Source organism: Notothenia rossii (assembly GCF_949606895.1).
Source record: "Notothenia rossii genome assembly, chromosome: 2".
In the NCBI taxonomy this organism is placed as follows: domain Eukaryota; kingdom Metazoa; phylum Chordata; class Actinopteri; order Perciformes; family Nototheniidae; genus Notothenia; species Notothenia rossii.
The window spans coordinates 35136199-35162079 of record NC_136904.1 but is presented as its reverse complement, the minus strand read 5'-3'; the positions used below and the strand labels follow the sequence as shown (position 1 = coordinate 35162079).

Sequence of the window (25881 nt, the reverse complement as noted above, 5' to 3'; positions counted from 1 at the left end):
TTTCAGATTATGTGTGCAGTGGATGTACATGATCTTTAGTTTGCTAGTTATTACGAAGATTACTTCAGGAAATTGTGTCTATATAACATTGTTACCAAGGTGGTCATCTCACATCACATCGTCATAAAACAAATACCGGAAACAGACCGAAAACATTTAAAAAAAAAAAAAAAAATACTTTATTCCGAGTGTGCTTGCTTTTCTCTTTGAAAGTCGTCACATAACGGCATTGTAATACACGGTTCGGCTGCATTAAATATTACATATCTGCCGTAGTTCTCTATTTATAGAGCCCTGATGAGAAGACTTCGAGACAAACATGAGGAACTGCCGCCAAAACTGAAAACGTGACGTGGATCATAAATATATCAGCAATTAAACAACATCTTGCATTTATTTTCACACAATACATCTCCTCGCAGTATCAACACTAATTCGGCTGACTTTTATATTTGATCCAATTGGTAGATAGGCTGTATTTATACCATAACGGTGCACAGCTGATATAAAGGGACACCTAGTGGTTAAAGCATGTTATTGAATTTCATTATTTTTATTATTAGATATTAATAGGATCCCTATAAAGTATAATCATTATTCGTTATTCTCTGCTAATAGTTAATTAAAGACTGTATACAATGACTATTTTGCACATCCCTTTCAAGGTTCCAAGATTTTCTAAGGTTTATTGACATATATACACAAACGGTGTAGTTATGCTATGAATGAAAAACTTGGGTCGCAGGTTCCTCAATAGTGCATTACAAGACATCTATCAATATTTGTGCATACCTCCAGCAAGGTTAATGTTGAAGCAATTATTTTAACTGATATTATACATATGTATTATACTCTTATAGGATGTAGATATTTCATCTCCGGCCTTGTCAGGTATTGAACAATCAATAAATGAAGAACACAGAATTATTCAATATAAAACACAGAATTTGTGTGATTATACTAAATGATTTACAAATAAACACCACTGCATATTTACAACTGTTACACATGCTGATGTAACGCAAATGTTTCCAACTTGGGATCAATAAAGTATATCTTATCTTAAGATGATCGGTGGCTACTGCCATATTTGCAAAATTTGCCTCTGAACCTTGACAAGTGCATGTTTAAGGCTTATCAATTAACAGGGCGTTGATGCTATTTATTGATTGTTCAATACCTGACAAGGCCGGAGATGAAATATCTATATCTTATAAGAGTATAATACATATGTATAATATCAGTTAAAATAAGTGCTTCAACATAGTTAACATTGCTGGAGGTATGCACAAATATTGATAGATGTCTTGTAATGCACTATTGAGGAACCTGCGACCCAAGTTTTTCATTCATTGCATAACTACACCGTTTGTGTATATATGTCAATAAACCTTAGAAAATCTTGAAATCTTGAAAGGGATGTGCAAAATAGTCATTATATACAGTCTTTAATTAACTATTAGTCGAGAATAACGAGTAATGAATATACTTTATAGGGATCCTATTAATATCTAATAATAAAAATAATGAAATTCAATAACATGCTTTAACCACTAGGTGTCCCTTTATATCAGCTGTGCACCGTTATGGTATAAATACAGCCTATCTACCAATTGGATCAAATATAAAAGTCAGCCGAATTAGTGTTGATACTGCGAGGAGACGTATTGTGTGAAAAGAAATGTAAGATGTTGTTTAATTGCTGATATATTTATTATCCACGTCACGTTTTCAGTGTTGGCGGCAGTTCCTCATCTTTGTCTAGAAGTCCTCTCATAAGCGGCTCTATAAATAGAGAACTACGGCAGATATGTAATATGTAATGCAGCCGAACCGTGTATTACAATGCCGTTATGTGATGACTTTCAAAGAGAAAAGCAAGAACACTCAGAATTAAGTATTTTTAAAAAAAAATGTTTTTCCGATTTCATATCATATAAACAACAAATCCCAACATGCATTGCGGCTAAAACATCCAATCGGCGAGCTTAAACCATAGCTGAGGATCTTGGGTAATCGCTCGAAATGCCTACGTCTGTTTTCGGTTATTTTTATTTTGAAATTCAGTTCCTGACAGACGCCAAAAAAGCCCAAGATTATGGAATCAAACAAACACATAAAAACAAGGATAATTGTGTGTTATTGGTGAGTAAATAACAGTGTGTTATTTAGAAAAGAATAACAAAAGATTTTAAAAAATACAGATTACAGCATTCTGAGGCTCTGAGCCACATTTATTTTCCTCACAGATGACAAAAAAAGTCAGACATTATACGATTTAAAATAAAAACAATAATCGTGGCTTGATATTGAGTAAAAACATGTTTTTATGAACCCCACAGCTTCCGGTCTTCCAAGAGCCGAACGGACAAAAAGACGTGCTGCAGGCACGAAACATACTACCAATAGAAATACATTGCTTTTAAAATCGTTCTGTGTGACACGGAAAAAGGGGGAAATCGTGTTGGTGAACACGAATCAATAGATTAAATGTCGTGACTATAACACGAAATGCCATGAGACTGGGTTGAAAGGAGATAGGCCAAAAGCTGTAGGTATGACTCTATTTACGGTGATGTGTGTAAGGGAAACTTCTGAAGCAATGGAGAGTCAGGACTCAGAGAGACACGAGGCGAGTTGGAGCTTTGATGTCAAACAATGATGTATATTACAAGTATAACGGCCAGAGAATTCATATCACAAGTCACAGCAGCAAAAGGTTCTGATATGACTGCACCGGTGGGTTGTCATGTCAATTCTGACCAGCCTATCTCTCGATAGACCTTTTAACTAGTTTACAGAGAATTAATGAGCATATTGGGGGAGGCGTAAACATCTGGAGGAGACACAGGGGTCTTAAGGGGTCTTTTCTAAAAAACAAATGACCCCCCTAGTATTGTTTGGTCACCATAAAATATTTTCCACCAGCCACAACGGCATACATCTAAATGTCCCTTAACGTTAATGAGCTCACTTACTGATGCACATACTGAATAAAACGATGATTGACAAAAAAAAAGCACTTTCAATCACAATACCAGTGAATGTGTTAGAAGGATAACAATACCAGGCTTTCCAGAACGCTGTGATTTGTTCACAGCAGAACATGGGGAGAAAACACAAATGCAACTCTTTGTTCTGCTTTAAACCGATTACCTATAATTTTCCATCAAAAAAGCAGCCTTCTGTCTGCATGTGAGGAGAATGCTGAGGGAAAGCATCCCTTGCCAGTGGCCAGCTGTTTTGAAAAACCACTTAACAACATATACCGCAACTACCGTATACGGATTGCTTGACGTTCCCACCCAGAGCAGCCAACCCAGTCTCACAAAAAAACGTGTAATAACTACATGAATGGTGATGGTCCACAACTTAGGACGTAGTGTTTCTACAAAAACGCCTCTGAAATTGTAGGAACCCTACGTTTTTTTTCACCATTCATTCCATTGGCTGGCGTCTGTCACGTGATCTTCAAATTTCTCCCTGCAGAAAAAAAAAACATGGCCGAACTTCGTTTTATTCTCGGTGGAAAATGCCTATTTTAACGTTATTTTGGCCATTAATGTGTGTTTTGATGTCATTTGCTGCAAGAAATATGAGTTGTTATTTCAGATTATGTGTGCAGTGGATGTACATGATCTTTAGTTTGCTAGTTATTACGAAGATTACTTCAGGAAATTGTGTCTATATAACGTTTTCATTGTTACCAAGGTGGTCATCTCACATCACATCGTCATAAAACAAATACCGGAAACAGACCGAAAACATTTAAAAAAAATAAATAAAAATACTTTATTCCGAGTGTGCTTGCTTTTCTCTTTGAAAGTCGTCACATAACGGCATTGTAATACACGGTTCGGCTGCATTAAATATTACATATCTGCCGTAGTTCTCTATTTATAGAGCCCTGATGAGAAGACTTCGAGACAAACATGAGGATGTATTATATGTATAATGTCTCTCTGAGATGTCTCTCACATCTGTGGAGCTTAAAAAGCCAGCGTTCTCACAGTCGTAAACTCCCCTATCAGGCCATAAAACTGACCCTTAAGTTCTGGAGCACATTCCTTAAAGGAGATAACAGAATATTGGTTGGTTATTAACGTCAACAGGCAATAAGGTAAAATATCTAGGAGTAAAGACAGAATTATTCCCTCACAATGTGTGTGACAAATAAAGAAAACTGAACTCTTTCACAAGCCTGTTCTAGCAATAGCAGAGTAATTCACAAATAAATAAAGAATCCAATTAAATTGCTGGTATTGAATGCCTAGAGTATGATAAATTAGTAACACCATTGTAGATCTCTGCAACATACTGAATGTTCCCTTAGTTTAAACATACCATGGATCCACCGTGTCTTGGATAAGAGAACCCTCTAGTGACAAACAGTCACACAGGGAGGTCATTTATATTGCAGACATTCCCAAGCAGTTTCAATACAGAGAGAATATAGGAAATACGTTCTGTGTCAATAACATCAGATGATTTGCCTTTACCTTATGAATTAGTTATACTACAAATGAGGTGAAGGTACTGTATATATTTTATGACACAATGAAAATAATCAACTTACAAACTGTTAATATAGACATGAGCAAATTACAACTTAAAGTTAACACTATGATCTTGATGACTCTAAAAGTCAAAACGTTTTTTTTCAAGTTTATGATACATCAAACGGTTTGTTTACATCTGCAATGTTCCTGAAGATCTCTTGCAAAAATTTGCATAAGAATGTAGGTATATTAAGATTTTTGGAGGATTTTACCAACATAAAAATTGTTTTTTGTCCATGATTATAGGCTTTTTCATATAAGGGCTCCATGGTGGAGATCCAATCTGATTTCTCTCCCAGCGTTTACTCTCTGATGTTGCAAATGAAGTTTCTTGTCTCACTGCAGCTCAATGTCTTCCAGCCATGGCTATCATAACCCACATCTACAGGAAACAACAGAAACAATTAGTATCTGTATACCATGCTGTATACACAGAAAACAACTTTTAGACGCTCAATTAGTACTGCACACTCACTTCACATGATGCAGAACTGAAGGAAGAGAGAGGAACCTGGTGTTCCCACTTGGAATAATTACCTAGACTGCTAGTCTTCTAGAAAATGTTCTCATGATAACAGGTTTTTGTGTTTATAACAAAAAATGAGCCAAAATTGACAACATGGCTGTTCTTGGCTTCCGTATCGTTTTAGACAATTTGTGTATTTTAGATTGACTGAATAAATTGTATAAGTGTCGGTATTAGATTTGTATTTAGATTAATCTGACTGACAGACATTGGAAGACATTTTCGTCTCCATAAATCACTGATATATCTGACCTGAGCTACAGCCAGCCGAAGGGGATTATTTTTATAACTCAAAAGCTAAAATATAATAGAGCCTCAATGTTGTGACATGACTGCAATGTGTATCTAGGCAACCAACAGAGAATCCAGAAGGTTACTCTGCATTGCCAAAAAATTGTCAATCCCATGACCCCCAATAAACAAATGGATGTTACTAAGTGACCTTAAGAGGTGCTGTGAGCCTGAACAGAGCCAGGCTAGCTGTTTCCAATTAATTCCAGTCTTTCGGCTACGCTAAGCTAACTAGAAACTATTCCTTATCACAGGACAGTTACAGTGACAAAATCTAACAACAAGCACACAAACAGAAAAACATCAAACCTCCTTGGTGTTTGGGTCCAGCCCTCCTAACTTCATTCTGTCCAACACAGCTTGATGTTGTCCTGGCAGACTGGCGAGGTCGTATGCAGATGAGCCACTATCCTGCAGCTCTCTACAGTGCTGCAAGGCCTCTTCCCATGTCTTCTCCTCCTGCGCCAGATTCAGACTGTTTTCACAAATGAAGGAGTCAGTTTGAGAGCATAAATGACTGTGCCATTCGGTTTCATCATGGCTCTCAGCACAGTACCCATCAGAGGCTGGTTCACCTACAAAAGCAAAAAGATAGTCTGAAATTACAGTCTCTCTTGTAACATAGACATGATTGCATTCTGGTAAACCTTATTATAATGATAGGCCCAATTCTCATGATTTTTAAAAATATTTATATGGCAATAGCGAGGTCTTTTTTTCTACTTGCCATTTGGTTGCCATAAAAGTAGCAAGTGTACACTGAATGGAAGCAGAACAAACTATGTAAGTATACTTATCTTCCTTCCAACCCACCAGATTTCAACTTGTTGAAGACAGCTTCCTCATCTTTTCTGGACAATCTCCAGTGATCTGAACTCCATCTCATACCAATCCAGCCTTTGTACGCTCAATCATGTCGGCCTGGGCTTGATTTCTGACGTTAAACAAGTCGCTATAGCGTTCTCTGCAGTGTGCCCGGGCAGCATACCAGTCAAGCTTGTCGGATATGGGGAAAACTCTGAAAGTCGCTGCATGCGGAGGAGTGGAGAGAACGAAGAAGACGACGGGGATAAGAAGGATCTTTTTCTCCATGTTGTCTGCAAAAAGGCTACAAAGTACACTTAGGTCACCTTTCAGGGATTACAACAATAATAACTAGGTTACTTTAATTTAAATATGTTTTAATTAGTTTCTCAATCATCCTTTTATTTATACAGCTCCACTTTGAGACAAATTATATGGTCACTTTTAGCCACAGTCAACAAAAGCTAATGGCAATTTTCAATTTTTTTTTATAAAACAACGATTATGACAGAGCAGCAGGATCAAGTGCCAAGGGAAATACCAAAAACATTGAACATAAAAACAACTTTTTCTATAAAACCAAGGCTGTTTCTATGTTAACACTCACCATAAATGACAGCACCAACAAAGAGATCTCAGCCTCTGGGATATTTGCTGAAAAGAGAAGGGATGCTTCTTCTTTAAATGCAGAGCTGTTAGAAGGCTGTGGATTATATAGGACCTTTTGTTACAAATTTCCCAACATGACGTATCGGAGCCCAGATGATTTCTACCTAAACAGACCAATCAGAGCCATGCATTGAAACAACTTTGGCCTTCATCATACACAAACTAAATCTTCAATTTATTTTATCATCATTAGTCAAACATCTTAAATGATGCAGTTATCCTCAACCGACAAAACAAGCATCTCTTTCCATTTGCCTTAAACATTAAGCCTTCCTTTATATTTGTATATTATTTTTGCAAGAAGTCAAAACAAGACAGACACACTGACATTTTTTTTAAAATAAATTGGTTTAGATAGCATACAATATATATATAGATATGGCCACCAGGGCTAGTACCTTATTGACTACGTTAAGCAAATGGTTGCAAAAATTAAACCTGATATCAAAGTGATGTTTGTCTTTCTGTTAGATTTTTTAAACCGGCACAGCTGGGATTTGAGCCAAAAATGTTCTGTTTACCAGACAAATGGTTGACCTAACTAAGAAACGTTTCCGCTTTGAGTAAAAGTGTCAAAAATGTCAATTTTCACTAAACACATGTTAGGGAAGTAATTTGTAAAGTCAGTCCATCGGGCACTTTCCTATTTGGTTCAAATGTCATCAAATATTATCTACATTATCTTGATGGCTCAGATTTGAGTTCAAATGTAAACGTGAGATGTAAACATACATTCTAAAATGGCATTTGAAATGTTTGACATTACATTTGAACCTGGTTCATTATAAAAAAATAAATGCAATAGACTTACCATAAGAAAGCTCACAAACAACCAGACATTTGAACATAAATTAAATCTAATCAACAGAATTAGAGTCTTTTGTTTTCAAGCTCCAATTTTGAACAATCAAAGCAGAATGATTTTCAACAGAGTGATGAGCACTTGATGGGAAACACTACAGGCTGGTATAATATTTATGAACAAGAATTTGAGAATCATTTTCTTTATATTTATCTATCTATCTATAATAAATAATGCATTTGGAATATGCTGAAACCTTTATGACTGAACTGCAACAACCCAGGTCAGTTTATTATAATCCTGATCGTAATCCCATGCCAAAAAGGACTTTTTACATTACTTTTTGCTTTGTCTCTCAATATTTAAAGAAATCACAAATGTGTTTAAATGGTGGCTTTCACATTTATTACACGGTAATACAGCTTTATTTTAGCATCACTTGAAGACACATACAAACTGATGATGGTAGACAACAGCTACACAAGGTAGCTGACAGTCTTAGCAATAACTCAGGTATTTAATAAGTCCAGCCTGTGCCAGGGCACATTGAGTGCCAGTGTGCATCCCGCTCCATTTCCCTCAGCCCTCTGGCGCATGCTGCTAAATTCTTCGCTAAACCCGACGCTCTGCTCTCCGGGCGAAGCTGCAGCAGGTCCTGTCTGTGTGCACTGCAGCAGGCAGCATGATGTCAGAGTTTTTAGGAGGTTATGGACACCATGTTGTTCGGACTCAGGATCTCAATCCAGTATCCATCAGGGTCCTGAATGAATGCAAGGCCTTTCATTTTACCTGGGGTGCAAAAACATAAGTATGAATAAATGAGAAAAAAGTGTGCAGTGAAGTGTACTCCTCCAGATTTGAACGCAATGTTTTAGTTCTTAACTTAACAGCGTTGTAAGAAATGATTTGTACTTGGCAACATTCACAGCTACACTGTATCTACTGATGGTTTAACAGCATTTATCCTCAGTTAGTGGCTGGTAGGATGACGTGAAAATGGCCTGAGATCTCATGAGGATATTTTTGATTAACTCTGTAGTATCACTTGGTGTAGAATAGATGGTTCCTCTTTGAGAAACTACAAAAGTATAAGCCATATCAGCTCAGCTGGTCAAATTCTGTTCTAAACCAAATGTCTACAGTGGTTTTGTAATAACTATTACTAGAATGATTGACCTATCAGAATCAGAATACCTTTATTAGTCCCACAGAGGGGAAATTGGCATCGTTACAGCAGGAAAGAGCCACAGACAGCTTAGTGTTACATATGTTAAAAAAAAGTACTAAGTTATGATATAATACAAAATATAATAAAAAAATAAAGTAAAAAATATATACTTTTCAAAATATAAATCCTGTATGTCCACAGAAACAAATATTTAGTGTACCATTTAGATAGATAGCAAACATTAGCTATCTATCAAAAATAGATAGAAAACAGGTACTATCAACTAAACAAGCTCGCCAACGTTAGTTACCCATCAAACAAGCCATGTAGGAAAAAAAATTGTGCCATTAAGCTTACTAGCAAACATTCGCTATCTATGAAACTAGCTAGCAAATGTTATCTACTTACCAAGCTAGCTTATGTTAGCTACCCAACTTTGAAGCTAGTTAGTTAGTGAACGTTAGCCAATAACTGTCATAGTTTAAATTATTATTATTATTTGATACCCTATGGTTAAACTTACAGTGCGGAAATCTGGCAGTAAGTTATTATGAAGAAACATTGGTGACAATTGCTTTTACTAATACTCTCACACAGCCAGCAGCTTCTAACAGCTCCAAACTTCAGTGTACATTCCCACGTATGCATTATTTCAATGGTTCCCAAAGTGGGGGTCGCGAGACCCCGAGTGGGGGTCGCGAGATGATTACAAAATAAAAATGGAAAATTTAAAAAAAAAAGTTATTAAAAAAAATTGATTTATTTTTATTTTTGTATTATTATTAATAATAACGTTTGAATAGATATCTTCAAGGGCGGACTAGCCATCTGTATAATTTCCCCGCAACGAGGCTCCCCCTTTGACAATCCACTAGCGCAGTATTTGTGCGGAAAACTGAAATTAATTCACTAGCAACTAGCAACCAATGTCACATTGCTTTGATATTATTGGGGAGAGGTGAATACAACTGAAGATAAACAACAGTGGTAGATTCATTAAGACCAAAAATAACAATGAATATTTTAACATCTACTTAAGGATAGATATACTTAAGGGCTTATTTTATTCTTGAATAGAATGGCATCAGCCCATATTTCAATTGCAATTGCTTTTCATTTTAAGGGCCAACTAAAAAAGCCTAATGGAGAAAGAAAGAAAAATAATGCTGTCAGGTTTTATGTATTTAACCCGTCTATGACCCTGAGTTTCACAAACGCTTCACATCTTACCATCATCTGGCTTCTTGACAAATGTGACTCCTTGTTCTTCAAACAGTTTGCAGGCAGCGTAGACGTCAGGAACTGCAATTCCTATGTGTCCTGTTAAATGCCAGATAGACATATAGACACTGTTTACTATGGATACAGACTGTTAGCCATAGTGTAGTTTGCTCCAGTGAGCCAATACATGTACAGAGATTCTCTCACATTAAAAACAACAGACAAAAAGCAAACAGTATATCCTTTAAATGTTAAATGGACATTTTATAAAGAGTGTTATACTCAGGGTTCGTACGGTTGCTTGAAATCCTTGAAAATGCTTGAAATTTGACGTGGTGTTTTCAAGGTTGGGAAAGTGCTTGAATTTTGGGAATGGTGCTTGAAATTGAGATAAAGTGCTTGAAAATGTAAATGCTTTACTTTTACAATAAATTGCTGTCTGACTGAATAGTTCGCTTTTTAGATTAAAAGAAAATAATTGCTTCGCTTCTACATAAAACAGCTCCGCTGCGGCCTTCCCGCGCTATGCGCGCGACCTGCAAGTGTTTGTGTTACGTGGGACCTCCTGGGCATTCTGATGAGAGTGATAGATGACAGTATGCCAGGAGGTTGCAGTTAGAGCCTTGGCTAGCAGAAGACAAATAAAAGCCATGGCTAAGACGAGGGTCAAGCCCACGAGTAGCCTCCTGCAAAGTTTGCAAAAATAACGATGCGAGAGTCTGCGCTGACGAGCCACATGAAAGGTACGCCGTAGTAGAGCTTTTTAGATTAGGCTAGCGTTGCATGTTACGTTTGTTTAAGCTAACGTTAGCGAGCTGAATAGCGAACTCGATTGAGGGATCATAATAATTGCAGGGGACAATCATTTCAGAGGAGCGTACCTATGTTATGTGCGTTACAGTCGCCATCGTGTGGTGTTCAGAGGATGAAGCACTCACGGCATTTCGTGTTATAGTCACAAAATATAATCTATTGATTCGACACAGAACGATTTTAAAAGCAATGTATTTCTACTGGTAGTATGTTTCGTGCCTAAACCAAATATGACTTGCTCTATCGAAATCAGTCACATTGACCCGAAGACACATTTTCGTTTGTATTACTGGTCTGGGGGAAGCTCGCGAGTGTGTTTGTGTATTTTTGCATTTGTGTACCGGGGAAACACTTACAAGAAACACCGGCTGTTGTTATTGCTTGTTTGCTGTGATATTACATTAGTCCGTTCTCTGCTTGTAATTATGCCGTTACAAGTTTCAAAGTTGTATTTATCATCTGAATTTCCCGAAACAAGTTTAAAGGTCACATGTCATGCTTTTCCGGTTATTACCCGACCCCTTGTGTGTTATGAAGGTTTTTCTGCATGTAAACGGTGTGCAGAGTCAAAACCCTCAAAGTACACCCTGTAGCGAGTAAAATTCTAAAACAGAAAATACCTCCCCAAAACGCATTGTTGGTGAAATGTCATCATGACGTCATCATCCATTTGATTCTTCCGGGTACATGCTTACGAAAGCACGTACCCGGAACTAAATGGACCAATCCGTGGAGCCGTTACGTTACGTCCGCGGAGCCGTTACGTTAAGCCCCCGCTGATTGGTCCAAATTGACCAATCCACACACACACACTCAGTGCAGGCAGCCTTGCTGATTTCTGCTCCCTGGCTGCAGGCTGATAACAGACAGTTGGGATCGCGCAAAATTCTTTCTGCAGACCCATTCTCACAGCGTTTACCAACCTATAAACCTTTTTCTTACTAAATATCAAGCCACACTTATTGTTTTTATTTCGGCTGTGACTTTGTGTGTGTTCAGGTTGAGTTTGGCTGTGTATCGCTAAACAAGGAAATCACGGGGGAGGGGGCGGAGCTGCAGCGAGCCGTTTAGTGGAGAAAGTAAATACTGCTGAATACACATACTTTACAGAGATGTTGTATGCGAAAACATTGTGAGTTTGGAAAATTGCACAGTATTTTTCTATTTTAGTATACCTCAACAATGGAATTATGATCAGTGGAAATGGCCATGACATGTGACCTTTAATATTCTGAAAGCCAAGACTTTGTTTATTTGAAAACAGATGAAAACAAACAATAAAATTGAAGTATTATACAAGTAAAACTACATTTTGCTTTAATCCCATGTAATTGTAGAATGAACACAGTCTTCCTTTGAAGATGTATAAGTCAGGTGTCTTGAGTAGTCAAAATTACCTACAAATCATTGTACAAATTTCATTTGTAAATATTATTTTCCACTTGTTACCATTGTGAGTCTATTTTTATGCAGTTCTGCGTGATTTTGTGGCGACAATTCAGGCTAATACGCTACCAGAGGTGGAATAAGTACTCAGATATTGTACTTGAGTAAAAGTACAAGTACTCAGATCTTGTAGTGAAATTATAAGTACTCAGATCGTGTACTTAGTAGAAGTAAAAGAGTGTAGGAATACTCTGTTACAGTAAAAGTCCTGTATTCAAAATGTTCCTCAAGTGAAAGTAGAAAAAGTATTCTCATCAAAATATAGTGAAAGTAGCGACAGTAAAAGTAGTCGTTGTGCAGATTGGTCCATTTCAGAATAATATATATGATATGTTTTATAATGATTGATCATGAAAGTGTTCTCAAAGCTGGTAAAGGTGCAGCTAGTTTGAATGACTTTGTATACTGCAGGGTAGCTTGTGGATTTACTCCAGATGGAACTAAAGTCTGATTTAACACTTGGTTATATTTCACATCATTCATCCACATCTGTAAAGTAACTAAAGGGATTAAATACATGTAGTGGAGTCAAAGTACACCATTTACCTCTGACTTGTGTTTACTGCCAACCTAAAAGTACCTAAAAAAATAGTAATCAATAATGTATTGAAAAGTTATTTGGCTGATTGTTTTATATTGGCTCAGACAGGTTATATGGGAGGCCCAGTCTATGTACAGATCACTCATTTTGAAATATTAAACTTAGTTTTCTTTTCTTTAATTTTTCATCCTCGTGTAGAAGGCTATCACGAAACACACATTTGGTTGTTTATAGCATAAAGAATATCTGATTTAATGTGAGGTAGGGAAATAATCATTTGAGTATGTGTCTATAAATATGTAATTTACAAAAGCTGTAAGATGCTTGAAAGGCTGGAAAATGCACCTTGAAAATGCTTGAAAAGTGCTTGAATTTGACTTTGGAAAAGGTGTAAGAACCCTGTATACTATTCTCCTACATTTCAAGTCTATGCCATCATATATGTTGTAGGCTTTCAAACATAACATTTTGTTTCACTTTAAAAACAGGGCGAAATCTTACCAAAGCCACGTGGATCTGAGTTTCCATTGTGATAGGACTGGCTCTCATCGGCCTCAGAGCCCCAGTTACTGAAAGACAGAGGGAGGAATACAAAAATGGTAAGAAAAGAAAAGTTCAAAGGAGGAAGGAGACAAAAAGGTAGGGTAGAGCCTTACTGTGTCAACTCAATGGTGGCTCTTCTTGAAAAAGTCCACGCCGTCTTTTCCTTCACCTCAGTAGGAATCTCCTTTTTGTCCTCGAAGCCCAAGAAGAAGAGAGAGAAACGCATGGAGGGGAAGTCAAACTTTTGCAGGAGCCTGGAAGAGTGAGAGAGTTTTTTAGGAATCGTGTGTTTAAAGTGGATATAAGTCAAGTCAACACTTAAAAACTAGTACTCACGTCATGCCAAGGATTCTGGTGTAAAAGTCCAACGATTTAACTGGATCTTTGACTCGCAGCATTGTCTGCTGCATCATGAAATCCTGAAACACAGGAACACAATACCAGAGCTTTACATACACAGAACACTGGAAGTCAAGATATGTGCAGCACTAACAAATAATAACCACGACTGATGCAGAAAAATAAATGCATACTGATTTTAATATTATTTGCATTATTATATTTCAGTGGGTTTTCTTTAAATCTTATACTTTTCATTCTATATTCTCTTTCATCTTAATATTTATTTTCTTTTTATATTTGATTTGATATTTATTGACCTCAAATAGTAAGACAGCTGGTATTTTACTTGTGTTTTTTATTTAATGTTATTTAAATTAAGACTTGTGCTTTATTTATTATATTAAAGGGTACTGTACGAATCAAGTCTTCATTGTTAATATTAATATGATATTATTAATAACCATTGTAAAAATGCATGGTGACTTGTTTTCCTGGTATGCAAAAAAATCTCACAAATACAGCGTGTACCTACTGTATGTGAATTGAAGTGTGTTTGAAATAAAATACAAAAACACTTCAAATATATTAAAGATTTTGTTTTACTTGGTTTCGGCTACAGCAATAGTTACAGATGTGAAATATGAAGCAGTGTAGCATTTTTAAAAAAAAATGTTAACAGACAAATGTTCACAACAACTATGTTTGAAGGGTAGAAGATTCCTTTGCTGTGTCTGAGTGCAAGCAGGGGAACATTTGTATCCTGGCACTGAGTCGTGAAGAAAGACATCAGCCAAACTGCACCTCTGTGCAACTGAGCTGTGAGCTTCACCTCGTGAAAAAATATACTAGAACGATCAGGACTGCTTGGACAAAACACATTTACTTCCTAGTTTTCAATGCAAAAACATGCAAAGACAGTGATGACGTAGGATGATATTCAATGCAAAAGCAAGTGGTGAAAGACTGAAGTTTAAAAAAAGTGTTTTTTATATAAATTGTGCTTGTCCATTGATGTATGGCTGGTCAATATATTAATATTTTACTCATATGGAGAGTACAGACTAGATATTGTGTTAGATTTTGGATATTGTTTGAACTTTTCCTGGTTTTAAGAGCTGCATTACACCAAATTGAAGTATTTTTCTGAACTCACCAGACCTGTAGCACTTGAATGTATTTTGATAGGTGAAATGCATCAAGAACTAGCACCAGACACATTATCTCATAATTTGCTGCATTCATGTTGCAATATTGGTGAGATCACTTTTCATTTTCATCCTAAAATATTTATGTGAAGAGCCATTCTACCACTGTGTGTGTGTGACTTCACAGTTGAGTGTTATCTCTGTGGTTAGCAGAGTTCCCTTTCCTGTGCTCTTCCTTTTACCGTGTCAAATTTTTTAAGTGAACACAAATATCAACACATCCATAGAAACCTCCCAAACACTGCCGTGGCGAAACCATTTACCCAGTAAACTAAATCCATGTTTAAACAGTTATTTGTGTCACCTTTTAGCTAAATGCATTACTTCATGCAGACTTCAAAAGAACAATAAGGGTTGATGGGTTGAAACAGAAGCAGTGCATTTAGCCATATTAAGGCACATTTAAGATTATGTGGAAAACTCTATAAATAGCAGAGAAGTGGATTGTGCTGCAAGAGGTTAACAAGGTTTCTCCAGTTGTTTGTCTATCCAGTTTAGAGTCTCTTATTTCTTACGTAAAATTCCAACAAATGTGAACTTTGATTCTGCTGGAATTGCCAGGGCTCATACTTTAACTGTAGACACATTCTTGAGTCTGTAAAGCAGTCTTTTTGAACAAAGGCTAGCAGAACAGAGGGAATCACTAGAGTCCGGCCAATTGGGGAGATATGGTGATGTTTATCCGTCCATCAGCAAGTAAAGATCCTTGTGTTACTGCAGTGGAGTAACTATCGATGGTGCAGCCGGTGCAACGCCCAGAGCCGGCCAGGTGCCCCATGCTAAAGATTTGTTTTTTTGGGGGGGGTTTTTATATATATTTTTTTTTTTTGGTGAGCCCCAATGGCATTGACCGGTTCACGCAGTCTTCAAAGTAACCAAGCAACCTAAATGTATCTGTAATTTCTCTGTCCAATGACCTTGCTCCCTCTCATGTCATGTTTAATCAACCTCAAAAGTTATAGGTACTGTAGCTAGCAGTAGCAATTTCGGCAGCATTGTAAAAAATATAATAGCTTGCATTTATAATGTACAGCAAACCAAAGCACAAGAGCGGTGCTCAAAAGAGAAAGGACAAGAGAGAACAAGGAGATGTAACTGCTAAACTGACAAAATTAGACCGTTTTTGTGTCATACATCGTCCTCGAAATCTCTATTAATTCTGTAAAGTGATTGTGTGATTAGTTCGCTATGCCGTTTTCAGGCTGTTGTTGATAGCTTACATGTGGCGCTTATGAGTGGTTGTGTGTGTCCGTGCGTGTGTGAGTGCATCAGCGTGCGATTATGTTTTGGGCGATGGGGGGGGGGGCCCCAAAAAACAATATTTGCACCGGGGCCAATCACAACCTTGTTACGCCACTGTGTTACTGGGTATATGCACAGTAGTGTCTATAGCTATAGCAGAATAATACAGGCAGCAGCATAGATGTAGTAACGTTTAATGGCTGGCATCAATAAAGGAATAGTCTAATGAATCCTTTCATTTATAAAATGTAAAAAAAGAAAATGTGGTCAAAAGAGGTCTGTTGTTTTGTTTCGTCATTCCAACAACCTAATTACATTTGGTGTAATTGTATAAAATCAAAGTAAGCAGGACATTTCCATTTGTATTAAGTATATGTTTTACAAATATGAATTGGCATTTTGTTTTTCAAATCTTTATGTTAAAAAGGGACTGAAAAATGTTTCTGCCGTTTGTACGATTGATCGATTATTAAAACAGTTGGCGATTTGTATTTATTGTCGATCAAGAGGGACATAGTCGACCAATTCCTGCTGATCAAGTGTGTTGACATTTCCTTCAGTGTTAAAGAAAAAGTACTATCAAAACCACAGTTTGATTGAAATTGCATTGAATAAATATATACAAATATAAAAGATATAGGAACATTTTCTAGAAACAGATATATGGATTATTGCAAAGCACACTTTTTGGTTTGCCAGATAGACAGGTTATTAGTTATTAGTCCCTGCAGCGACACTGCACACATCAGCCAGCCCCAGACCCGCCTGCTCTTCGCCACAAGACAGTAATGCAAGTCCGGCCGCGCCTTAACGGCACCTTTCTTCAGAGATCTGGAAGATTTAGCGTTCCTAACATACTTGTTGCTACGCATGCTAAATCACGCTCCAACTTCTGAGTTTCTTTCCACGCGAGAACAGTTTGAGCGTTAGCAAACGCCTGTAACAAAAACAACAAACACAGTTACCTGAAACGTAAATGTAGCAGTGACACTCACCGTGAGCATTAGCAATCATGTTACAGATAACCGGTTTACAATCCACCGGTCCAACACAAATGTTTGATGAAACGTATCTGTCCGATAATGGAGGCAATGTGAATAGCTGGTTTACCTATCTGCGAGTCGATGGCCTGTTGGGTTAGCTAGGTTTGACTGTCTGGTAGAAGTTTAGTTTAACTTCAACAGGGACGACAATTATCTTACCTTAGTAACCGGGTCTCCATCTTTGCAAGCTGCAGCCGCTGCCTCGTCTGAAAGACCTTTATCGCTCATTTTTGCTCAGAGACTGACTGTACAAAGTTGGACCGCAGCTCTGCAAAGCGGACTGACAGGGAGTGGGGCTCTGCTACTGACGGAAGATGAAGACAAGCAGCTTCCGGTAGAGGCCTTCAAAATAAAGGCATTGGAATGTACTAGCCACACGACCGCACCTGGCAGAGCATTGACGTCAAATAATTTAGACTGACTTGATAATTCATTGACCTATAGAATGTTCTTTAAATACAGTCATTTCCTATTAATTATACTTTTCATTCCTAGATTATTTTTTGAACATTTAGTGAGGATTTTATTATTTATTTTAGTTGCTAAAGCATCCTGTCATGTTTTGAGGCTACACTTGTGAAATGCCATAAAATGGAGGTGCTTTCTTACACAGTGGTATAATTCATTTTGGTTCAGGATTATTTAGGAAAGTGCTAAACTTGGGACAACATAATTGGCCCCTTTTGCTGTGGACATTTGACGTGTTGATCAGAATCTTCCCACGTCAACTTTTATTTTGAAAATAAAGACAGGAAGTATCCATTTTTAACTTTTGGCACACCAGGCTCAGTATTATGAAATCAAGAAAGCTTGCTACAGAATGCATAATGTACAAACAATTACGTTGCATATCCCACTACATATACACGTACTAGTTTATTTGCACCATCATACACATTAAAATATAATAAAACTGTAATTACTCAGATTGTGGAGCACATTATGCTATAAACGATGTTACTCAATTACAAATGTACATTGTAACCCTTATATTGATTTAATTTAGCTAATATGATGTAATGCATTAGTCCAAAATAAATATTCAAAACAAAAACAACAGTTTGCCATGTAAATTACTTTATTATAGACTAGAGTTATTTCATGGGAGTAGTAACAGAGAACTATATTACTGACTATTAACTATGAACAGTTTTCTTTCACTAGGCTGTGGTGGAACTGAGGACGTTTTATCAAGAGTTCCTGAGACTGTTTTGCTGCAAGAGACGGGACAAGACACTTAGCCCAGATGGCAGTAGAGGGTATGCTTCTCAGGATTTCCTTCTTTCTTTCAAAAAGGGCCATTTATCTTTATAAGGGTTGACAAATACTTAAACCAAATACATCAGGGTTTTTCCTGACATTACTAAGTAGGGAGTTATACAAAAATGTCAGTTTGAAAGGATAGTAAACATTTATAATGTTATAATCATCAATGTAGAAGCCTGAGAGCATGACAAACATTTTCCCAATAACGGATTGTGAACAGTGCAGACCATTATCTTTTAAAACGGAATAAGAGTAAACTGTTCCTCTCACCTCCGCCTTCCTCCAGCTGCATTATAACATTGCCAACATGTGTTTAAAAACAAACAAAAAAACGTATTCCCATTTGAAATACCACAGTCCCGTGGTCATACCCCTGTTACCCTATGCATTGACAAGAGATGAGAGGAAAAAGAAATAGATGAATAAAACGAAAGGAAAGCCCTTTTCACTGCGATGATCATCCTCGTGCTCCAGCAGAGCGGGGTTTAGTAGCTGCGTCCGAAAAGGGTGTAGTACTTGGCGGGCTCCTTCCCGCAGACACACCTCTGCCCTGGCTGCAGTGTCTTCAGGGGAGAGAAGGGGATGCAGAGGCTCTTGGCCCCCATGGACGGGGCCCCAGGCTCCAGGTCCTGGTCCCTACAGCACAAACATGTTGGGATTAAATATCTATGGAAGCCCAGAGGGGATCTAATAATGAAAATTATAAATAATCTAATTTGCATTTCTCACACTTGCTATGACCAAAATAAATTGTTATAGCATAATACTTTACTTTAAAGTATATTGAATGTATACAGTTGGCTTCCCTTGTCTTGTGTCTGTGTTTATTATATCTTACCTACATGAAACCAAAGTTTGGACTGATTAAATAAATGTTTTGGGACTATTTAGTACTTAGGGTTCGTTTAGCTTGAAGTGTTAGATATTTTGTAGCTCGTAAATGTTTCTGTAAAAAAACTGAACTCGCTCCTATTTTAGATTAGTTGGTTATGTATTGTAAAAACTTTCAGTATAGTGCCTAGGTGGACTGAATGATGTGACACTTATTATTGCATATCTATAAATTCATCTGTAAAGATGATGATATGCGTGACTTGGTTGTCTTTCGCTCCTTTACAAAGTGTGTGTAAAGCTTTAACTCTTCACATGTCAGAGAGCGTTATGTTGACAGTGTTGTGTTGGACGTACTTGGCAGTGGTTTTCTTGATCGAATCCTCGCAATCAATTTCCCCACAGAAGGGGATCTGGACAATCTGTGAAGCGAGATACATGTGTTATTAATTATTTAAACACGTAGAGGAGAGACAGTTACATATTTTTAGCTTTTGTTACTCACCTTGCCCTGCTCCAACATTTTCTGGAACTCTTCCATTGTGTCTGCAGCCACCATGTTGCTGTTCAGGTCATCTGACGCTCTGACAAACAAACAACACAGACTTGGTCAATCCTATTGTTTGTATATGGACGCCATGAAAGCATCTCTTCATTCTGCTGTCATTGTGTGGGTTCTCATTTCCAGCTGCATCTGTTACAGTCTCTGGGCATCATTTCAAACACAATGTTGCCCCCAGCTGGTTTGGATACAGGATGACTTTAAACGCTAAAATATATTTTTAAAATATATTTTCCTTTGGGAATTGCACGACATATAATCTAAATTTGGCTCAAGTCTTAACAAAAGGTTCTTTACGTGCTGCTATTCTACAGACTTTAAAGAAAACCATTAACCATAAATACACATTTAAAATTAGATAAATTGTATGAATATTCTCATTCCTTCCAATGTCATAAATTAAAACCCAATTGCAATATCAGTGAAAATAATCACAATTATATATGTTTTTTCAAAATGGTTCATAAGGGATAAGGGTATATTAAACCCAAAATGTGTCTAGTATAGTATGAATATAATCAGTTCATCCTTGTGCATAAATGGACGTTTTTATCGCCAAATTTGATGAAATGACTTGCAGGCGTTCTTGAGATATCGCATTTATAAGAAAGATGCTGATGGACCACTTCAAAAATGTCCTTCTGTAGGTGAGACATTATAGAAAAGACCCTGGTGTGTAGTGCTGCGTCTCACTTCTTGAACAGGCTGCTCTGGATGTCTTCCAACATGGCCACCAGCTTCTTCTCCACCTCGGCCTCTGGAATCGTCACCTTGGCGCCCGAGTCTCTCCTCACGGCGACACACTGACGCTGCTGCATGTCTTTAGGACCCACCTCCAGACGGATAGGAACGCCCTGGAGGAGGGACACAGATTAAAACAGTGTGTCATTATAAAGCCTTTACAGCAATCACGTTATATTTCATATGTAGTCTAATATTAAATGTCAGAATTAGAATACCCTTATTTGTCCCACAGAGGGGAAATATGCATTGTTACAGCAAGTAAAGAGCCAAAGATAGCTTGATATTAATTAAGAATAAAAGACAAAAATAGAAACTACACAAATTACAATTAACAAATTACACATCTAGTAACAGTATTGTAAACAAATCTGTGTAGCATGTATGGAATAGTGTGATAGCATCCAGAAGATAATATTCAAAGTGGAATTATATATTGCACAGTTATTTACAGATTTATTACACAAGTTAAATTGTCTAATTAAGGGACAGCAGTGGGTAATAATAAGAATAAGAATAATTATGAAGCATCATATATATATATATATTGCACATAAGTACAATTGCCCAACAGGGGTGTTATATTCTTTGTTGTTATATGTGTGTGGGGGTCCTGGGCCTTTAGGTAAAGATTTCCTTCACTAAGACTAACACTTTTCTGATGTAATTATTTCTAACCTTGAGCTCCCAGTGGTTGAACTTCCACCCTGGGGAGTAGTTGTCCCGGAAGTCACTCTTCACCCTGACGCCTGCAGCCAGCAGCCTGCTCAGGTACTTCGAGCACTGGGCCAACACAGCCTCCTTGTCCTGCTCCGGCAGCGAGACAGTGAGCCCACATGGGATGATGACAATCTGGATCAGAGAAGAAAAAGTTACAAATACAGAGCTTTATACTTGTTTTGCTTGTAAGTACCAGTTTTGTTTGTATCATAAATTGAATGTTTACTCTAGCAAGGGGATTGTTCTTCATATATTCCTTTGTGAAAATCTAAGAATTAGTTAAAAAAAAGCAGGTTACTTCAGGGGTATGCCTTTACAAAATTGTCAGTCAACGCATTCTCCAACAAGTTTATCTACTGCATGCAACAGTCTTTGATGCTTGGGATGATAAGACACCAAAAGAGTAACTCCAAAGGAATATAAATCACTCTCTCCCTTTCCTCTCCAAAGACGAATGTCCGACATGATTACAGATGGAAAACTAACTCAATCAAAATAATAAAAAAGTATACCTTAGAGGTATAAACAAGGCTAGAAAAGTGTGAGTATAGCCTTTAAATAAAATACGTATACATCAAAAACACATTATAATAACTGTCTCTCCATGTGTCTGTGTGAGAATGTGTGTCTACCTGGAGGCAGGCCACTTTGGGGGGCAGAACGAGTCCCATGTTGTCTCCGTGCACCATGGTGAGGACACCGATGGTCCTGGTCGTGATTCCCCAGGAGTTCTGGTAAACCAGCTGTTTCTCACCTGGCCTCTTGGGGTCCTCAAACGTGATCTCGAACATCTTGGCGAAGTTCTGACCAAGATGGTGAGATGTAGCACCCTGAGAAGGCAATGACGGAGCAACAATTACTTCATGTTCTTTTTTACAGTGCAATGTTCTAAAACCAACTCTAACCATCAATGACTGTGTGAATCATGTTTGGTTTCTTTGCTTGTCATTATAGAAAGATAACTTTTATATTGTGATGGCCATGGTGTAAAACAGGATTAAATGAAGTGATCCAGCTGTACCTGAATGGCGCGGCCGCTGGCAGAGATGAAGGCCTCCACAGTGGTGGTGTAATCTCCTCCTGCAAACTTCTCCTTCTCCGTCTTCCTGCCCTTCACCACGGGGATGGCCATCAGCTCTTCATACACCCTGGCGTACAGATCCAGGATTTGGAGCACCTACAAATACAAAAATGTAAAGCACACAAGCACTATTCGTTTTGTAGTCCTTTTACACTCATTTTGGTACTGTAAACTACTGGTACTGTAATAGGCATCTCATCATGGAAACATACATTTGTATTTATTTTTGGTCAAAGGGATCCTATTTTGCTATTTTTCCTTCCCTGTCGTGTGTGTGGATGTAAATGGTCTGCAAAGGCTAAACTCTAAAGTTCCCTCCAGAGTGAGTTTCTCTTCCATGGTTTCAGACAGAGGGTGAAAAGAGGTGCTGCAGCACAGGCAGAAAAAAACAAACCTTTTTGAACGTTAAAGCATGGAGACATGTCACAGTAGAAGCACAAAATACTAATATGAACCTGAACATTTGCATAATATATGTCCTCTTTAAACGTAATGCATTGTTAGCAGGCGCTTACCTCCTCAGTTGCCTCCTCTTTGGTGGCGAAAGCTGTGTGTCCCTCCTGCCATAGGAACTCTCTTGTCCTCAGGAAAGGCTGGGGGTGTTTGAACTCCCACCTCTGGAGAAGAAAATAAGGAAGCAACAGGTGAGAAAAGAGAAGAATGCTTCTTCTGTGTACCAAAATACAGAGGTAAACAAAGAGGTATGGAATAGAAACTGCAGATACGAATGGGGCACACGTGACAGGAGGAGGATACTCACCACAACGTTACACCACTGGTTGAGTTTGATGGGCAGGTCTCTGTGGGACTGGACCCATTTGGCGAAGGCGGGGTACATCACTGAGGCAAAGAAGCACAGGTTCATACCAGTTAGCAAAACCAGGACTATCATTGTGTTAAAAACTCAATTAAAGATATTTCATATTGTACAGTCTTAAAAGGCTGTGTTACAGACCTGTCTCACTGGTGGGTCTGACCGCAATGGGCTCTGCCAGCTCAGTGTTTCCTGACCGCGTAACCCAGGCAACCTGAGAAAGATAAAAAATAATCACTGATAAATAATTAGATTAGATTTACTCTATTGTTCCCAAATTAGGATAGTTTTTTATAGTAGCATTGTTAAAACGGAATTGCAAGAAATAAAGATTCAATAAAATAAAAAGTAAATATATGCAAATGTACATACATCTATAAAATACAAAATATATAACAAAAAAAACATAATGTATGAGCCATTTGACTTTTATAAGATTATTATTGTTTGAACGTTTGTCAAATGCTTAAGATTAAATATTCCTAAATCATCTTTTGGGTGAATTACACTTTACACAGTACAAGTTCATTTGAGTCTCTCTTTGCTGTCAATTCTTATGGGCTTTGACTTCAATGAGGGAGGATATGCATTTGGATCTGACTTCGCTGCTGCAACAGGCTACCACTTATTCATCCATTATTCAGCTATATGCATTATCTTCTTGAGTCCGTTAAGTAAATTCCTCGTATTGTTATTTCCATCCCTTCTCCCTCTATTGTGTTGATTTTCTTCCCTGGGAGTTCCTTTTACCTCTGGAGCGAAGTCTTCAATGTGGGATTTTTCCTTCTCCAGAGCGGCCTGAGACACAAACATGGGGAAGTAGCAGTTCTCCACACCCAGTTTCTTGATCTCCGCGTCAAAGAAGGCTTGGATGGTCTGCCAGATGGAATAAGACCAGGGCCGCAGCACATAGCAGCCGCTCACATCGTAGTACTCAATCATCTCTGCCTTAGTGATGACCTGCAGGGGAAGGGCAGTGTTAGAACAAAAAAGGCATTTAAAAAAATAAGAGCAATTTATTGTTTTGAATGGCTTTACTGGAAGTACACAAACTCGCCCGGATCAGTCATTAGCCCGCATGGTTTTTCATACCACTGCTACGCTGACGACACCCAATTAATTCTGTCCTTTCCCCGCTCAGAGACCCATGTCGTCGCACGCATCTCTGCTTGTCTAGCAGACATCTCTCAGTGGATATCTGCTCATCACCTCAAGCTCAACCTTGACAAGACTGAACTGCTTTTTCTTCCGGGAAAAGATTGTCCCACTCTTGACTTAACAATCAACATCGGCACCTCTGTTGTTTCCCCGACTCAGACTGCAAGGAATCTGGGTGTGATCCTAGATAACAAACTGTCCTTCACTAAAAACATCGCTGCTACAACCCCCTGCTGCAGATACACGCTTTAAAACATCAGGAGGATACGTCCCCAGCTGACCCAGAAAACAACGCAGGTTCTGGTCCAGGCTCTCGTCATCTCACGCCTAGACTACTGCAACTCCCTCCTGGCTGGTCTAACTGCATGTGCCATCTGACCTCTGCAGCTCATCCAGAATGCAGCAGCTTGTCTGGTCTTCAACCTTCCAAAATGTTCCCCCACCACGCCGCTCCTCCGCTCCCTTCACTGGCTTCCGGTAACTGCTAGAATCCACTTCAAAACAATGGTACTTGCGTACCATGCTGCGAATGGATCTGGTCCTTCCTACATCCAGGACATGGTTAAACCGTACACCCCAGCACGTGCACTACGCTCTGCATCAGCCAAACAGCTCGCTGCACCCGCACTGCGAGGGGGACTCAAGTTCCCATCAGCAAAAACATGTGGGTTTGCTATCCTGGCTCCAAAATGGTGGAATGAGCTCCCCATTGAAATCAGGACAGCAGAAAGCTTACACATCTTCCGGCGACGACTGAAAACTCATCTCTTTCGACTCCACTTCGAGCGATTGAATTACTAACAAAGCACTTATATACTAATAAAGGACTGGCTTATCTAAAGCCAGTTGAGTAGCACTTGAAATGTTTGGCTCTATGAAACCTGATGTACTTATATGATTCTGTTTTCTTCAAGGTTGTATCTTCCTGGTCGAATGCACTTATTGTAAGTCGCCTTGGATAAAAGCGTCAGCTAAATGCAATGTAATGTAATGTAATGTAATGTAATGTAAAGTAGAAACATTTTAGATTGGAGTCACTCACCTGAGAGTACCAGTCAGAAAGGTTGTCCTCTTTCTTGGTCTCCAAGCCCAACCTGTTAGGAAACAGAGAGCCAAGTTAGCAAACCAAGAGGGCAAGAGGTCCAAAACACGACAATAACACATTACTTGTGTTTATGTGGGGTAAAAAGGCATTTTTGAACCAAAGACTGTCTGTTTTACTGTATCAGGGATTTCTTCACAGTTTAATTATCTTATTGCTGAAACAGTTATGTGTCAAATTTAAGGTAGTGGTTTCTAAATACAGTGGCAGAGCATTCTGGGAAATTACAACAACACAAACAGAAATATCAGGAGTGAGTGATTAGTGAGATATAAGTGTATATATATATAAATATACCACTCAGTGCATCAACACAATTCTCACAAAACACACATCCATGCATGCTGCACAATTGAATCAATAGCCCAGTCTGCTCTGATTGGTTAGCTGG

The 25881-nt window shown here is 38.1% G+C and overlaps 2 protein-coding genes across 3 annotated transcripts in view; both read right to left on the bottom strand.

Annotated features, from left to right (window-relative positions):
* Nucleotides 1-8033: 8033 nt before the first annotated feature.
* On the bottom strand, nt 8034-17536 carry LOC307029322 (lactoylglutathione lyase-like). The gene is made up of 6 exons (XM_079665187.1): nt 17375-17536; nt 13720-13802; nt 13497-13637; nt 13342-13409; nt 10050-10139; nt 8034-8440 (listed from the first exon to the last, which is right to left on the bottom strand). The coding sequence occupies exons 1-6, from the start codon at nt 17441-17443 to the stop codon at nt 8349-8351; spliced, it is 543 nt and encodes a 180-aa protein (XP_079521313.1). The 5' UTR covers nt 17444-17536; the 3' UTR covers nt 8034-8348.
* Nucleotides 17537-18275: 739 nt separating this feature from the next.
* eprs1 (glutamyl-prolyl-tRNA synthetase 1) overlaps nt 18276-25881 on the bottom strand; it is a 31017-nt gene continuing 23411 nt past the window's right edge. For both annotated transcript variants that reach the window (XM_079666108.1, XM_079666109.1), the window contains 12 exons: nt 25431-25482; nt 23981-24190; nt 23372-23444; nt 23177-23256; nt 22932-23033; nt 22357-22512; nt 21968-22165; nt 21294-21467; nt 20568-20728; nt 19818-19896; nt 19670-19734; nt 18276-19117 (listed from right to left, as the gene is read on the bottom strand). In XM_079666108.1, the coding sequence (XP_079522234.1) occupies nt 18967-19117; nt 19670-19734; nt 19818-19896; nt 20568-20728; nt 21294-21467; nt 21968-22165; nt 22357-22512; nt 22932-23033; nt 23177-23256; nt 23372-23444; nt 23981-24190; nt 25431-25482 (1501 nt within the window). In that variant the 3' untranslated portion in view covers nt 18276-18966. The remainder of the gene's footprint in view (nt 19118-19669; nt 19735-19817; nt 19897-20567; nt 20729-21293; nt 21468-21967; nt 22166-22356; nt 22513-22931; nt 23034-23176; nt 23257-23371; nt 23445-23980; nt 24191-25430; nt 25483-25881) is intronic.

What these genes read in the sequence shown, in the direction of transcription:
- LOC307029322 (XM_079665187.1), bottom strand. Translation starts at nt 17,443, where the DNA reads ATGAGCGATAAAGGTCTTTCAGACGAGGCAGCGGCTGCAGCTTGCAAA. An exon ending in ACCAGAATCCTTGGCATGAC is followed by an intron (nt 13,638 to 13,719) that starts GTGAGTACTAGT and finishes TCACTCTTCCAG; the next exon opens with GCTCCTGCAAAAGTTTGACT. An exon ending in CTCAGATCCACGTGGCTTTG is followed by an intron (nt 10,140 to 13,341) that starts GTAAGATTTCGC and finishes GGCATTTAACAG; the next exon opens with GACACATAGGAATTGCAGTT.